Genomic DNA, 13,455 nt, shown 5'->3' with positions numbered 1-13,455 from the left:
TCGAAGTCTACGAGGGCTACTAGCCTACATGACATCTTTAAGAGCTTTAGAGAGGTGCTGCCTCCAGGTGGATCCACTAGAAAAAAGTGCCCCTTTGGGGTAGATGGGGGCATGCCTGGTTTGGTGGGCAGTAGGTAGAGTAGGATCTGGATTTCCAGCCCCACTGGCCCCTTCCAGGGGATCTGGAACCCACAGTGGAAACTGAAGAACCGAGAGTATGGAAAGGGAATAAATCTGGAACTGAATGCTGAACTTCAGAGTAGGGGGGCCTTTATCTGGAAGTCTGGGCATCCACATTCCCAGGATGGGCTGGTCTGCCATAGACGACCTTGATCTCCACCCTTCCTCTCACTCCCAGGCCCTCTACGTCCTGCATTCTGAGTCCCTCTTGACTCTGAGACTCCTGGCAGCCTCCTTTCCCTCACACTTAGTTTCACAGTTTACAGAAAGCTTTACACATAGCATCTCATTTGATCTTCACAACACCAGAGTTGGAGGCAGATGAAGAAATCAGCTCTCAGGGGTTAGGGCAACAAGCTAAGAAGGGGTTAGCCAGGATTAGAGGGAGGTCCTGTCTGTGTCTGATTTTAGCACAGCACCTGGCCCTTTTCTTTCCGTTATTTCTTCTCTCCATTCTCTTCATTCTTTCTTGATATAGATAAGACTGATATTCTCCTCCACCAGGAAGCTTTCCTGGACTGAAAGGAATATGAGACAATCAGACTACCAGCGTGTTGTGTCAATGGGGGTCAGTGGCCAGTGGCCATTGGTCAGTAAAGAGAAACATGGACCTAGGAACCTCCATGTGTCTTTCTGGGACCTCAGATTGCTTCTTTCAAGTTTCCATATGGATTCCTCTCCATCCACAGGTCCTTTCCTCTTTGGTAGACTGGGGACCCCAAAGGAAGACTCAGGGTTCTCCCTCCTCCTTCCCCCTCCTTGAGGCCTCCTCGACAAGGTGGCCATACCTAGAACTTGGGCCCAAAGGGAAGCTGAGTGAGAATTTACTCGAATGGGCAAGAATAGAGCCTGGCTGCAGAACTGAGATGCTCTAAGAGACTGATGCCTGAGGCAGGGACCAAAAACTGAGGGCAGAGGCAGGCAGGAGCAGCTGTGGGATGGGGGCTGGGGTGGGGTGGGCAGAGGGTGAGAACTTGCCTGGGAATGGGTAGCTAACTACTCTCAGCTAAGGTTTGGCTTCACTGCCAACCCGCTAGGCCACCTTTATCTGTGTAGTTCTCCTTATTAAGCCATTTCTACTAGGAGGAGTTTAGACAGGACTGTAATAACAGTAGCAATAGTAATTTATTCAGCATCGGCGAATCAATGATACCAGGGAGAAACTACTGTGGAGTGAGTGCACCATTTTTATTTACTGCTGCTGTGAAGAGTCCTGGGAGCCAGTACTACTGTTCCCTTGTGCAGATGAAGAAGCTGAAGCTCAGAGAGGCTGAGCCACTTACCCAAGCTCACAGAGCTGTAGCACAGCTGGGACTGGAGCCAGGCAGTCTGATATTTTAAGTTGTCTCTGTCCTGTAAGCACTACCATCCCCTTTCTGGTCGTTCTCCCGCGGGGGTAGGGGGGAGGGTCACATTTGAGTACATCGCGACAGGCACCCCAAAACTAGCCGACCCTCCCAGACCTCGGCGGTAGGGGCAAAGAAGAGCCCAAGGAGGGTCTGAGACTTGCCTGGTAAGGAAGTCTTCTTGGAGGAGGGGGAAGACAGGCTCTGATACACAGGAAATCTTGAGGACCTAGGGAGAAGAAAGAAGGCTTTCTAGTCCTGGCTGTGATGGAGGGAGTGGAAAGAGGGTGGTAAGCCCAGGAGGCCCAGAGATAGAGGAGACGGGGATGACAGGCTGCTGAGGCCTCCACCTCAGCGTCCCCGACTCCCGCCACCGGGATTTCCCACCGCAGCTCCTGCTCAGGTCTGTGCTGCTGGTGGGGTGAGGTTGAGCAACCCGGAGCCCCCACCGCGCCCCCCACCCGGCCCCTTACCGCGCGCCCCACCGCGCCCCGCACCGCACAACCCTCGGCCTAACCCCGCCCCCGGGCGCTCATTGGCGTGCAGCACCCCCTCCCCAGACTGCGAAGTGTGCAGCGGGAGGCGGTGGTCTGTCGCCTCCCTCCAGCGCCCGGCCTGGCTTCGCGGGGGAGGCGGCGCCTCTCCTGCAGGACTGAGCTGAGCTGGGCTGCCGTGCCGCGCCGCGCGGGGCGGGCGAAGTGGGGCGCTGCGCTCGGCCCCGGGCGGGGACTAACGGCGGCGGCGGCGGCTCCGGGCGAGCGTGGTCCCCGCTTGCGCACACGCACACGCCGCCGCGCAGGGACATACGGACCCCGGCCGTCCGCGGCCACACAGGTGCGGAGACCCGGCTCGGCGCGCTCTCCTCGGCGCACACGCTCCCCATCCCCGAGCCGCGCGGGCCGCGGACTTGCAGGTTGCGCGTCCTTTGCGGAGTCTGCCGCTGCCCCACGGACAGGCCCCGCAGTGAGCAGGTAAGGGTCGCCCTGCCGCGGCTGCCCCTCCATGCCTCAGCTGTTTTCTCCCGGCTCCAGAACCTTCGCCCAGCCGGGACCTCGGATCCCCTCCTCTGGCTTGGCGGTCTCCTCCAGCCGCGACCTCCACCGACGGAGAGCCGGCGAGGGCAGGCGCCAGGCAAGCCTCCCAGATCCGAAATGAAGCCCCCTCCCGCCTGTGTGCCCTTCCTGCGCGTCAGGATGACACCCCCCAACCCAAGTGTCTGGCGCTGCGCTCGGGGCGGCCGATGGCCGCAGCCTGCGGGGGTAGGGGTCGGCCTAGCTATCTCGCGCCCCTCCTGATGCGGAGAAGGGAGACCAGGGGCAGGGAAGCCATGAGGCCGGAGGGACCCGGAGTGACATGCCACCCTACCCCTAGGCGGACGGACGCACCTACGCGGATCGGAAGGCAGGGCTAGAAAGTCCCCCGGGGCTAGGTACCGCAGTCCGCACGGGGCTTGAGGGGTGGGCAAGCAATGTGCTAGGTAGGGGTTGGGGTAGGGGCCAGTGTAGAATGCCGCTCTGTGGTGACACATTCGGGATTGTTCAAAAGAGCGTCGTCTCGGTTTCCCGTGGCGCGGAGGGGCTGGGGTTGGGGATGCTGAGGATTCGGTGGTCCCAGAAGAAACGCCCTGCGGGGTCTGTGGGGAAACGACACTGGCCTTCCCAGGCTGAAGTGGGCCCGCCCAGACCCCTGCCAGCCGCTTTAAAGGCAGAGGCTCCTGCGGCAGCTGCGGGGGGCGGAGGCCACATCCTTGGCGGGACCTTGGCAGGTTAGGGGGCTCAAAAGGAACAGGGGAGCCAATGGATGCAGCTAGACCCCCAGGAGGGAGCCCGGCCGGAAGCCGACTGCATTTCACGTGGAGCTGAGGAGCGGAGCCTCACCTCTGGATGGAGCTCAGCCCCCTTTTGGAAGATGCTAGGGATGGGGAGTGGACACCTGCTAATTCTTCCGACCATTTCTATGTTTTTGGGTGCAGGTGCATCAGACTCCCTTTATCTTCCCTAGCCTTACAATGTCCCACAAAGCCCCCCTGGCCCTCTCCAAAGACACAGCATTTGGCTTTTCCCATGAGCGGCCCTGGGGAGACGCTGGGGGATGGGAAGGGGCTGGACGCAGCATGTGGGGGGCAACTTGCCCTGGGACTGAAGCTGGCCTGAGACAGACAAGCATCCTGAAGGTCAGGGTGGAAGCTTTGAGTGGCAGTAGGATTCCCAAGAAGATGGAAAACTATGTTTGAGCCTTTGGGGGCAGGGGCAGCAGGCGGCACCCAGGTTTTATCAGGAGACCCCAATTAAATGAGTTTGGTGCTGGGTACAAGTAGGACTGGTGGAGTCCCCAGTCCTAAGCTAAGTTCTGCTCCTCACTGACCTTGGGGAGGGCAGGCAGAGGCACCAGCTTGGACACAAGCCGAAATCTGAACATACAAATTGGAGATGGAACACGCTGAGCAGGCCCTGGGCCAGATTTTCCAACCAATCCATCAACAAGTGTGTGTGGGGTGACAATGGAGGCGGGCCCGGTCCTTTTCCTCTTTGGCCATGGGTGATTCATGGGTGGTTGGGTGTCTGGAGCAAGACCCCCAAAAGTCTGTTTGCCACCATGTGTGGTGAGGGGAGGTGTCTGTGGGGAGCCTCTGAAAGGATCCCTCTCCTGCGCTGGGACTGATCTAGGCTAAGCAGTGCATTAAGTCCTGTTTTGTATAAGGTTCAGGCTGGCAGGGGATTGATTGGAGAAACACTTTGGGACCCATGCTTTTTCACATGGCCACCTCTCTCTGTTGTGCATCAGCTTTGGGACACTCCCTCAATTTGTGTCGAATAAATAAATACACACATGGGAGTTTATAGTATATGTGGCTGAGAGGCTAAGAAAGCCAAGGCCACAGGGTGGCTTTTCTCCTGGGGACAGGGCTTAGGCTGGAGCGTCCCAGGTTGCCGCCCTCCCAGGGACAAGCATTTCATTGACCTGGGGCTGGCACTGATTAAGTGGAGGACATCTTGTGCTGTCTGCCACAGGGCAGAACCAAGATGTGCCAAGTGCAGAGCCGGAGTTTAGCTCGGTGCCAGGCAGGCCTTGCTTGCCTGAGACCCACCCACCATGGGGCTGACACTGGAGGTGACAATGAGTTTCCTGTCCTGGTCAGGTTTGTGAGCAGGGGCCTGATGCCCCAGACAGGGGCTGCCAAGTGGTTTTCCACCCTGGAAGGCCTAGAGGCCTCAGAGACCCTCAGCCTTCCCTGAGGAGAGGAATTTAAGATTCCAGGGTCTGAATGAATTTGGCTTAGTGGTCCAGCCGCCTGGCAAGATGGAGACTGGAAACGCCTCAGCTGCAACGTGTTTGCACCGAGCTCTGGATGCCGTCAGAGGCAAACGGTGACAGCCACCCCCACAGTGACACACAGAGAGGGAGTGACACACAGCTAGAAAGGCATATAGGCTTTCTATGACACCTGCCAGAGAGCTGGGGTACAATAGTGACAAGCAACACCAGAAAGACAAATGGATGTTGAGACACACCCTCTCACACAGATCTGGGCACACCCAGAGACTCAGAGATATTTGCCCAAAGAAGATCACAAAGGTCTGCGTTAGTAAAAGTCCAGCTGCATATTGAATTGAAGGGAGGAAAGTGTGTGTGTGTGTGTGTGTGTGTGCGCGCGTGCACATGTGTGCGTGTGTTGCATGAGCCTAGAACAAGGGTAGGCAACCTTTTTCTGTAAAGTGCCAGATAGCAATTATTTTACGCTTGTGTCCATATACAACTGCTTAATTCTACTGTGTAGCCTACTGCAGCCTTAGATGATATGTAAACAAGTGAGCATGGCTCTGTTCTGATAAACTTTATTTATGGACACTGAAATTTGAATTTCATACATTTTGCCTGTGTCGTGAAATATGATTCTTTTAATTCTTTCCAACCATTTAGAAATGTAAAAAGCATTCCTGGCTCACTGGCCGTATAAAAATAGGCTACAGGCTGGATCTGACTGGCTGGAAGGGGTTGCCAGCTCCTGGGTTGTAAGGTTAGGAAAGAGAAATGGTCAGAGAGGTTGACGAAGGGAGGGACTTAGCGCTGATAGCTGGAGATGCCTGATGGTACCTTGGATGCTTCGCTCCGTTCTACGTGGAGCTCAGAGTGCCCGTCTGTTTAATGGGTCAGGCCCAGGAGAGGCTCCCTGCCTAGCCTCAGCACCCTCCACCAGATTGGCCTCTGCTTTGTCCCTGTGATCGATTCCCCCACTCTAAAGACACCTGGAGGCAGCATTCAGGACTGAAAAACTGACTGCTGTCACTTGAGCTTGCCAAACAGTTCCTGAGCCCCCTTTACCATTCACCCTTTGTGTCCAAGTCTGTGCCCATGCCCACAGGTGGGGAAGCCACACGGAAACCTGGGCATGCCCCTTTTTTCTAGACAAGACTCGAAACTCACAATGAACCCGACGAGACCTGAAACAGCTCAGAGGAGAGGGGCTCCTTATCTCAGGGCTGAGGCTTCTCAGTGGAGGAGGGCAAGGTCATAAAGGGCAGGTGGGCAGGTGCTGCCTGAGTGGGCTTCCTAGAGGTGGTGTTGGGGGTTTGGGTTGACCTTAGAGGATAGCTGGACCCTTATCCCAGCTCTCCACAGACTCCATGCATTGCCTTAGCTGCCCTCATCTTTCCCTCTTGATCAATGGGCACTGCAGAGGGTTGACTGAGACAAACATATGTGTGTGTGTGTGTGTGTGTGTGTGTGTATCCTTCCTAGGCACCTCTGAACTTCCCAGCCACTGATCTGAGGCTTGTGGGCTTGTGTAGTGAACCAGGTCCTGCCTTGTGTTTCTTCCTTTCTCTACTGCCTCTTCCTGAAATTTCCTTCCTGCCACCTTTGGTGGGGATGGGCCAAGGAGACACTCCTGTCTGATTTTTCTGTGTCTCTGGATTCTGTCCCCCACTTTCCATCCCAACCGCCTTCCTGCTCAGCTTAGTACCCCATCATCTCTACCCTAGATCCAGAAAAGGGCCTCAGGGTACATTTCTGCCTGCACTTTCCCCCCTTGTCTTTGCTCCCCAGCCTTTGAAGGGATATTTTCTAAATGAGAAGCTGATCACTCCACTCCCTTGCTTAGAACTCTTCATTGCCCCACCCCTGTCCGGTGGAACAACCCTCCGGCTTCCACAGACTGGCACCAGCCCTCCACCCTCTCATCCACCTCACCAACTCCTGATATCTTGTTGTGCTGCTTGACACCCTGGAATCACCTTCCCAAATCCATCCAGGGGGCACTCATCCAAGTTTTCTGGGCACTCGTGTGTCTTGCCTGTGCCAGGTGCTGTGGGCACATGCACATCAGAGCTGGGCTCATGCTCGCTTAGGAGAGGCTGAAGCTTAACCAGGGTCTGCACAAAGGGAAAGGCTCTCAGTGCAGAGCTACTCCTCCCCAAGCCATACACCCTGCCCGGTAGGTGCTCAGTGAATACTGTCCACAAGCTTGTGCCTCTCTCTGGCCAGGCTTCCTGTTCCTCTTCCTCCCCTGCCTCCTCCTCTCATTCCCTCAATCCTTTCCCTTCCTACCTCCCTCTTCTCCCCACATTTATCTTCTGCCTTCTTCCTCCCCGTCCTCTTACCTGGCCCAGGGGGTGCACTCCCTGACACCTCCAGGTCAGGAAAGGTCCCTGCACTATCCAGTATGGAAGAGGACTCCTCACAGGACCCTGGGAAGGACTCTGCAGCATGACCTTGGGGAAGTTTCCTGGTCTCCTAGGTCCTCAGAGCCTCACCAGTGAGATGGGATGATACTGCCAACGTTCATGGGTGCCCCAGCCTGGCCCTTCCCTGCCTTGGACCTGGTTCCCCATCCAAGCTTGTACAAAATGCAGGGCACGAGTGGGATCATCACGGGGGCCCATCTGGTGGCCTGACTCCTGCCACCTTGTCACGCCTGCCGTTGTCAGGAGGCCCCTGGCCCAGGAGTTTGTCTGTGCCCTTTATCGGCTGTGGTCTTCTTGAGAAGGAAGGAGGTTCTAGAGAGTTTCCCCTCCTTCCCTGCAGCAGCTTTAGTCCCTCCCTTTGAGGGGTGAGTGGGAGGGGCGCAGTGTTTCATCTTTCAGCCTTCTCTCCCTTGTTCCTGGCCCTAGGAGGGAGAGGAGGAAGTAGGGGCGGTCCAGCTCCTGTGTCATGAGTAAAGGGAGCATGGGGAGAGCGGGGGAGGTGAGTGATGTACTTAGCCTGGCCATCTCCTTTCTGGTATCCAGGCCTGTCCTGCCCTGTAATGGGGAGGGATGCTGAGTGGCCAGAAGATTCCAGTAGGAGGTGGCACAGAGGGCCCCAGCCCCATGAGGGGCAGATGAGAGTCCCAGGGCTGTGTGGCCCAAAAAAGAGGTAGGGTAGGCTGTCCACACACGCCTGTGTGGGCTCATGTGAGGCAGAGGAACCTGTGCCTCTGTGTGGGCTGGTTGGGAAGGGCACAGGGACATCAGAGCTTCCCACTGTGGGCCTGGGCCAGATGCTGGAGTGGGGCAAGTGCCCATCTCAAGAGCAGAGTTGCCTTCAGCCAGGGGAAGCAGAAGGGCTCTGCCGGGCTTTGGACAGTACAGGGATGGCTGGAGGGTCTCTGAGTCCCCTCTGCACAGAGATGTGGAAAGTCTGCTAGCCCAGTGAGTCACTGCTCGCTCCTGTGTGCTGACTGATGACGCCATCCTCTGTGTGCAGGGGCCACCGCTGCCTGGTGCAGCAACTCAGAGGAGGACATGGCTGCTGTAGTCAGTTTAACTCCAGGTTTGGTGGCTGGACTTACGAAGCCTGAGGAGGAAGGGGGAATGGTGTGCTTTTGGGATCCCCCTGAAATCCCTTACAGACCAGGTATCTGCCACACATCCCATTCCTGCCAGGCAAGCCTCCAGGCTCTATATTGTGTGACCTTGGAAAGTGTGTCACCTTCTCTGGCCTCAGTTTCCCCATCTGCACCTTGGGAGGTGGGCTTTAAAGTCTATTTCAGGTCTGAAATGTTGTATCTGTCACGAACTCTTCCTAAGGAGGAAACTAGATATAGATATGTAAATGGGTGTAGTGGCGGGCCTGACCAGCCCCTGGAGGTGTGTGTGGGGGTCCCTAGTAGGGTACCAGTGGACTCTGAACTGATCTTCCTTTGACCAGTAAGAGAGGGCAGTGGAAGCATAGGGATGGAGTGCACCAACTTTGGAGCCAGACTGCTTGGGTTTACTTCCCAGCTCTACCAGGGACTTGCTGTGTGATATTGGGGAAGTTGCTTACCCTCTCTGTGCATCAGTCACCTCTGCTATAGAATGAGCTAATGCTAGTAACTATTTCAGGCAGGTTAAATGAGTTAACACATGTTTATTGCTTGGAAGAGTGTCTGGCACATACTGAGTATTTAATAAATGTTAGCCATTAGTAAATAAAATCACAGGAGGCCTGCTGTTCCCATTTTGAATGTTACACGGTGCTGTGGGGGTGGAGGTGACAGCAAGAGGGTGCAAAAAGTCTGAACACAAAGTGGTGAGATAATAATAATAATTAATACATGTATAGCCCTTACTGAGTGCCAGGCTATAGTATATACTCTATAGTTTATTTGTATAAATTTGCTGATGCCTCACTGTAACATCTGTGAGACAGACATTAATATTATTCCCATTTTACAGATGATAAAAAGAAGGCACAGAGAAGTTAAGCTGTTTTCCCAAGCTCCTAGGGCAAAAACTTCTGGCAAAATGGTCCGAAGTCTGTTATACTAAATGCCAGGAGGTAACTTTAATCATCCTTAAAAACTGTCTGCCCCAACAGATCCTGGACCCAAGAGAGAGAGCCAGGGAATATGAGGTGACCCGTTTTCCCATCCTGAGCCACTTTTGCGGCTTGGTTGAAATCCATCCTCAGGGAGGGGAGAGTTCAACCCTGGGCTGCAGTCGCGGGGCCTGGCCTGTCCCTTGAGGGTGTCACTAGAAGCTTGGGAGAGTCCGGAGGAGGAGGAGCCACTGGCAGGGCTGGGGTGGCCAACAAGTGAGGGGACGCATCTCAGAGGGACACTGCAGAGAAGCACTTGGTTTAGGGCAGGCGGCCTAAGTCTGTAAACTCTGAGCGTTGTTCAGCGGGGGGCAGTGCAGCGTTGCAGTGGGGGCAGAAGTGCCTGAAAGGATTACCACCCAGAGAGGGGAGAGGCTGTGGGAGCTGATCCCTGAGGTCCCCAGCCGAGTCAAGTCCTGGGATCTCCCAGGTTCTCTCTCTTCTCCTCTTTGCTGGCAGGGGCGTCTGTGTCCAGTTGGGCAGTGGGTGGACTGTAATGGGTGTGGGGACCAAGAGAAGGTAACAGTGGGAATCAGGAACCCTGGGTCTAGTTCCAGAGGAGGCGCCCTAGTCACTGACCCAGCGGGGTCACTGGAGGCGCCCTGGGTCACTGGGCTGGAGGCACACCTGTCTCCTGGTAAACAGCCTGGTGATGAAGCAGAGGGCTGGGGGTGGGTCGGGGCTAGGGCCTCTGATGGAGCTTGTCTTCAGTCCACTGCAGCTATAGCTGAGGAGCTGCCTTTCCCACAGCATGGGCGAGGCCGCTGAAAGTCTGGGCATCCCTGCATGTGTGCATGCATGTACACACGTGTGTATGTGTGTGTCGTGCCTATACCTGCACCCATATCTGAATCCAAATATATCTTTTTGCCTCTCTATAGCTGAAGGCCTTTGCTGAGTGAGTGTGTGTCAGCGTGAATTGTTCTGTATATCTACAGTCTGATATGTGACATATCAACATCTGAATTGCCGTGTGCTTGCATCTGCACATATCTTCTTTCTGTGTGTGGTCCTCTATGTGTCTGCGGAGGACTGTGTGTGTGTGTGTGTGTGTGTGTGTTTGTGTGTGTGGTTGCCTGTCGGTCCCTGAAAGAATCTCTACCTTGTGTATCCCATCATGGGAGTTTATATTGATATCTTCAAGTGGTGGCCCTGGGGATAAATGTCTCTTTGTCTCTGTAGGGTTGACATGTCTTTATGATCATCTCTGTGGACCTGTTTCTCTCTCTGTGTGTGTGTGTGTGTGTGTGTGTGTGTGTGTGTGTGTGAAAGAGAGAGAAACAGAATCAGAAATCCACCAGTCTTCAAAACGCAAACTCACTGTCTGCTTGCTGCCACCCGCTCCCCCACCCCACCAGAGCTGTTCAAAATCCTGGTTTCCTCTGTGCCAGCTCCCTGGGTTCTAATAAAGGTTAAAATAGAGGCTTTGTAATCCTAACTATACAAGAGCATCACCTGGAGAACTTTAAACACCACTGCTGCCCGAACCACAGCTGAGTGCTTCTGATTCATTTGGGCAGGGGTAGTTTTGGAAAGCTCAGATGACTCTAGTGGGCAGCCCAGGTTTCATACTGGGGTCAGAGGTTAGGGCTTTGCTGGGGAAGCAGTGAGTATCCGCTAGGGGGCAGCCAGCCCAGTCTTAACAGGGGTAGTGCTGCTGCCATCTCAAGGTGTTGCTGAAAGCAAGGAGCTCTGTTTTCACCTTTGTGGCCTGAGGTTGCGGAAGGTGCAGGGAATCAACCCCTGATCTTGGAGGCTCTCTGCCTTGCAGGATCTCCCCAAAACACTCTGCTGGCCTAGAGAGATGGCCTCCAGCCTCTGCCGAGGGTCACTGGTGCCAGACACTCCTCCCTCGCAGCCAGGCAAGTCAGCAGGGTTGTCTCTTTGCAGGCAGAGCCTTGGGTTCCCCAGGGCTGGTAGAAGTGACCAAGCCCTTTGGGGGCCACCAGTGCTAGGTCACGCCAGAGGTAGCCTGTGGCCACCAGGGGCCTGGCAAGCCCTGGGAGCTGGTACAGAGACCGAAGCCTGAGTGCCTGGTAGAGATGGTGCCTCAGGGTGCCCAGGAGTGCTGAGACCAGTGCTTCCCCAGCCTGCCCTGTCCTCCCTGACCCACAGGAAGAGGCTGGGCCAGTGCTGCCATGGTCCCCAGGCTTCTTGGAGCATCTCTTGGGGATATCTGAGGCCTCCCTCTGCATATCTGATTGAGCCCTGGTGCATAATATGGGGAGATGGGGGCTCCCTCTTTTTGAGCCTTCCTGCAGCTGGTTTTATTTCCGCTTTTTGGATGCCTGCTTATCTCCAGCTTGAGCTTGGAGAGGCCCTGTGGGAGGCAAGGAGAGAGGGAGGGGATGTGGTTAGGCAGAGAGTGAGGGACACAAAGGCCTCTGGGGTGCAGCAGCTCTGCCCACTGAGGGGGGTGTGCAAGGACTAATGGTTGGGATGCACATGAAGGATTTGCTCGGGCCCCCCATGGCCTCCTGGGCCAGGCACCTGTGGGTTAGCAGTGCCCTGATATGGACCTACTCAATCTCTTTTATAATAATTTAATAGTAATAATAATTTTTAAATAACCATAACCATTGCACAGCTCTACTGGAGCCTATTTAGCAGTGCCTGTTGATGGATGCTTTGCTGTCCCATTTTTTATTGTTGATGCTATTTTAAAGGATGCGGTGGCGAATGTGCTTGCATGTGCTTCTTTTCGTCCAAGTGCAAATATTTATCAGATGCAGAATTGCTGTGTTGTAGGGTGTATGTCGTAATGATCAGTTTTAGAAGCAGAGTATACTATTCCCCTGGGGGCATGCTGGGCTCTTGCAGCCTCCTTTTTCGACTCCCTGTAACCTATCTGTTTGGTCCCCACCAGTGGCCCCAGTCCTTGCAGACCTGCCCCCTTGGAGCTCCTGCAGCTCGAGGTCTGAGCACATGCTTCAGCTGTCACTGTATTTTCTGTGTCATGGTTTAAGGCTTTATCCCAAAGATGAAGTAGAGTGAGGTAGGGCAAAAAGAGGGTGTAACTGTTAGGGAACCAGGCCAGGCAGCTGGAACAAAGAGGCCCTTTAAGGGGGTAATTCGCTAGAAGGTGGTTTCCTGCTAGTGTAACAGTCTGGAGCTAGGTGGGCCTCCAGGCAGGCTGGGTGGCTGGGTTCCACAAGGTCACTTGGCGGTCCTGCCTCCTCTCGCAGCGTTGCTCCCTACCCCCCTCAGATCCTGTTCATGTCCACACTGTCAAAGTCGGGTTTGTCATTTGGGAAGGGTTAAAGAGCAAGAGCAGAGATCATGCCAGGACCTCATGCACAGAGGGTGCAGATGTGGCCACAGGCTGCCACCCACATTCCATAAGTGCTAACAACTTCATCATGTGCCCACACCTCCAGTCTAGAGATACCAGGAAATAGCATCTCTAGGTGAGCATGCATGTACCAGCGAAAGCTTTGTCACTGTGGAGGAGGGGGAAAATGCAAAGATTTGGGGAGGCAATCCCTCTGTTGCCAAGGAGAAAGTCATTCCAGACCATGCCAGGAGACTGGTGGAGCTGAGCCAGTGTGTACCCATAGTATCCCAGCACCTAGCACAGACTGAATGCCTAGCACATGTTTGCAAGGCAGAAGAACGAGCAAGACGGCAGGGAGGTAGGGTTATCCTTGGAGGCTGAAAGCCGTGCTGCAGGGAGCTGGGGGAATAAGGAAGGGAGGTGGTCTTGCCTCCTGCCACTGCATTGAGCTCACAGGATTCACATCTTTCCTTCCTCTCTAGCCCAGAGCCACGTTGGGGCTGACCCACAGCTGCTGTCAGTGGGAGGCCAGTGGTGCTGGCCAAGAAGCGTCATGGCTTGTGTCGTGCAGGTTTCCCTGGCTGCTGTCCTCCTGCTGCCTATGGTAAGGGCCCAGGAACGTCTCTCTGGGAGCCCCAGGCTCACCTGAACCCCCACTCCAGAGAACTCATGTTTTATGTGTGCCCTCAGCTCAGCTATTCATCTGGCTGGTATTTCTGCCAACACCACCAGTGGGCCACCCAGTGCCTTTGTGTGAATCAGAAAAGACATGCCTTCCTCAAGACCCTGTACTGATTTGACTAGAAATGATTACAAAATTTACAAATCTTTATGACGGTAATGTGTGGCAACCTTTAGAGTTGCACAGTACACAAC

The 13,455-nt window shown here is 54.9% G+C and overlaps 1 protein-coding gene across 5 annotated transcripts in view; it reads left to right on the top strand.

The window, feature by feature from the left end:
• The first annotated feature begins 2,137 nt into the window (after positions 1-2,137).
• Positions 2,138-13,455, top strand: part of ADCYAP1R1 (ADCYAP receptor type I) — a 58,977-nt gene continuing 47,659 nt past the window's right edge. For all 5 annotated transcript variants that reach the window (XM_025379142.1, XM_025379141.1, XM_025379140.1 and 2 more), the window contains exons 1-2: positions 2,138-2,497; positions 13,062-13,183. In XM_025379142.1, coding sequence (XP_025234927.1) covers positions 13,133-13,183 — 51 coding nt within the window. In that variant the 5' untranslated portion in view covers positions 2,138-2,497; positions 13,062-13,132. The remainder of the gene's footprint in view (positions 2,498-13,061; positions 13,184-13,455) is intronic.

Source organism: Theropithecus gelada, chromosome 3 (genome assembly GCF_003255815.1).
Source record: "Theropithecus gelada isolate Dixy chromosome 3, Tgel_1.0, whole genome shotgun sequence".
Taxonomy (NCBI): domain Eukaryota; kingdom Metazoa; phylum Chordata; class Mammalia; order Primates; family Cercopithecidae; genus Theropithecus; species Theropithecus gelada.
The sequence above is the reverse complement of the archived record's forward strand: the minus strand, read 5'-3'. Positions and strand labels throughout refer to the sequence as shown.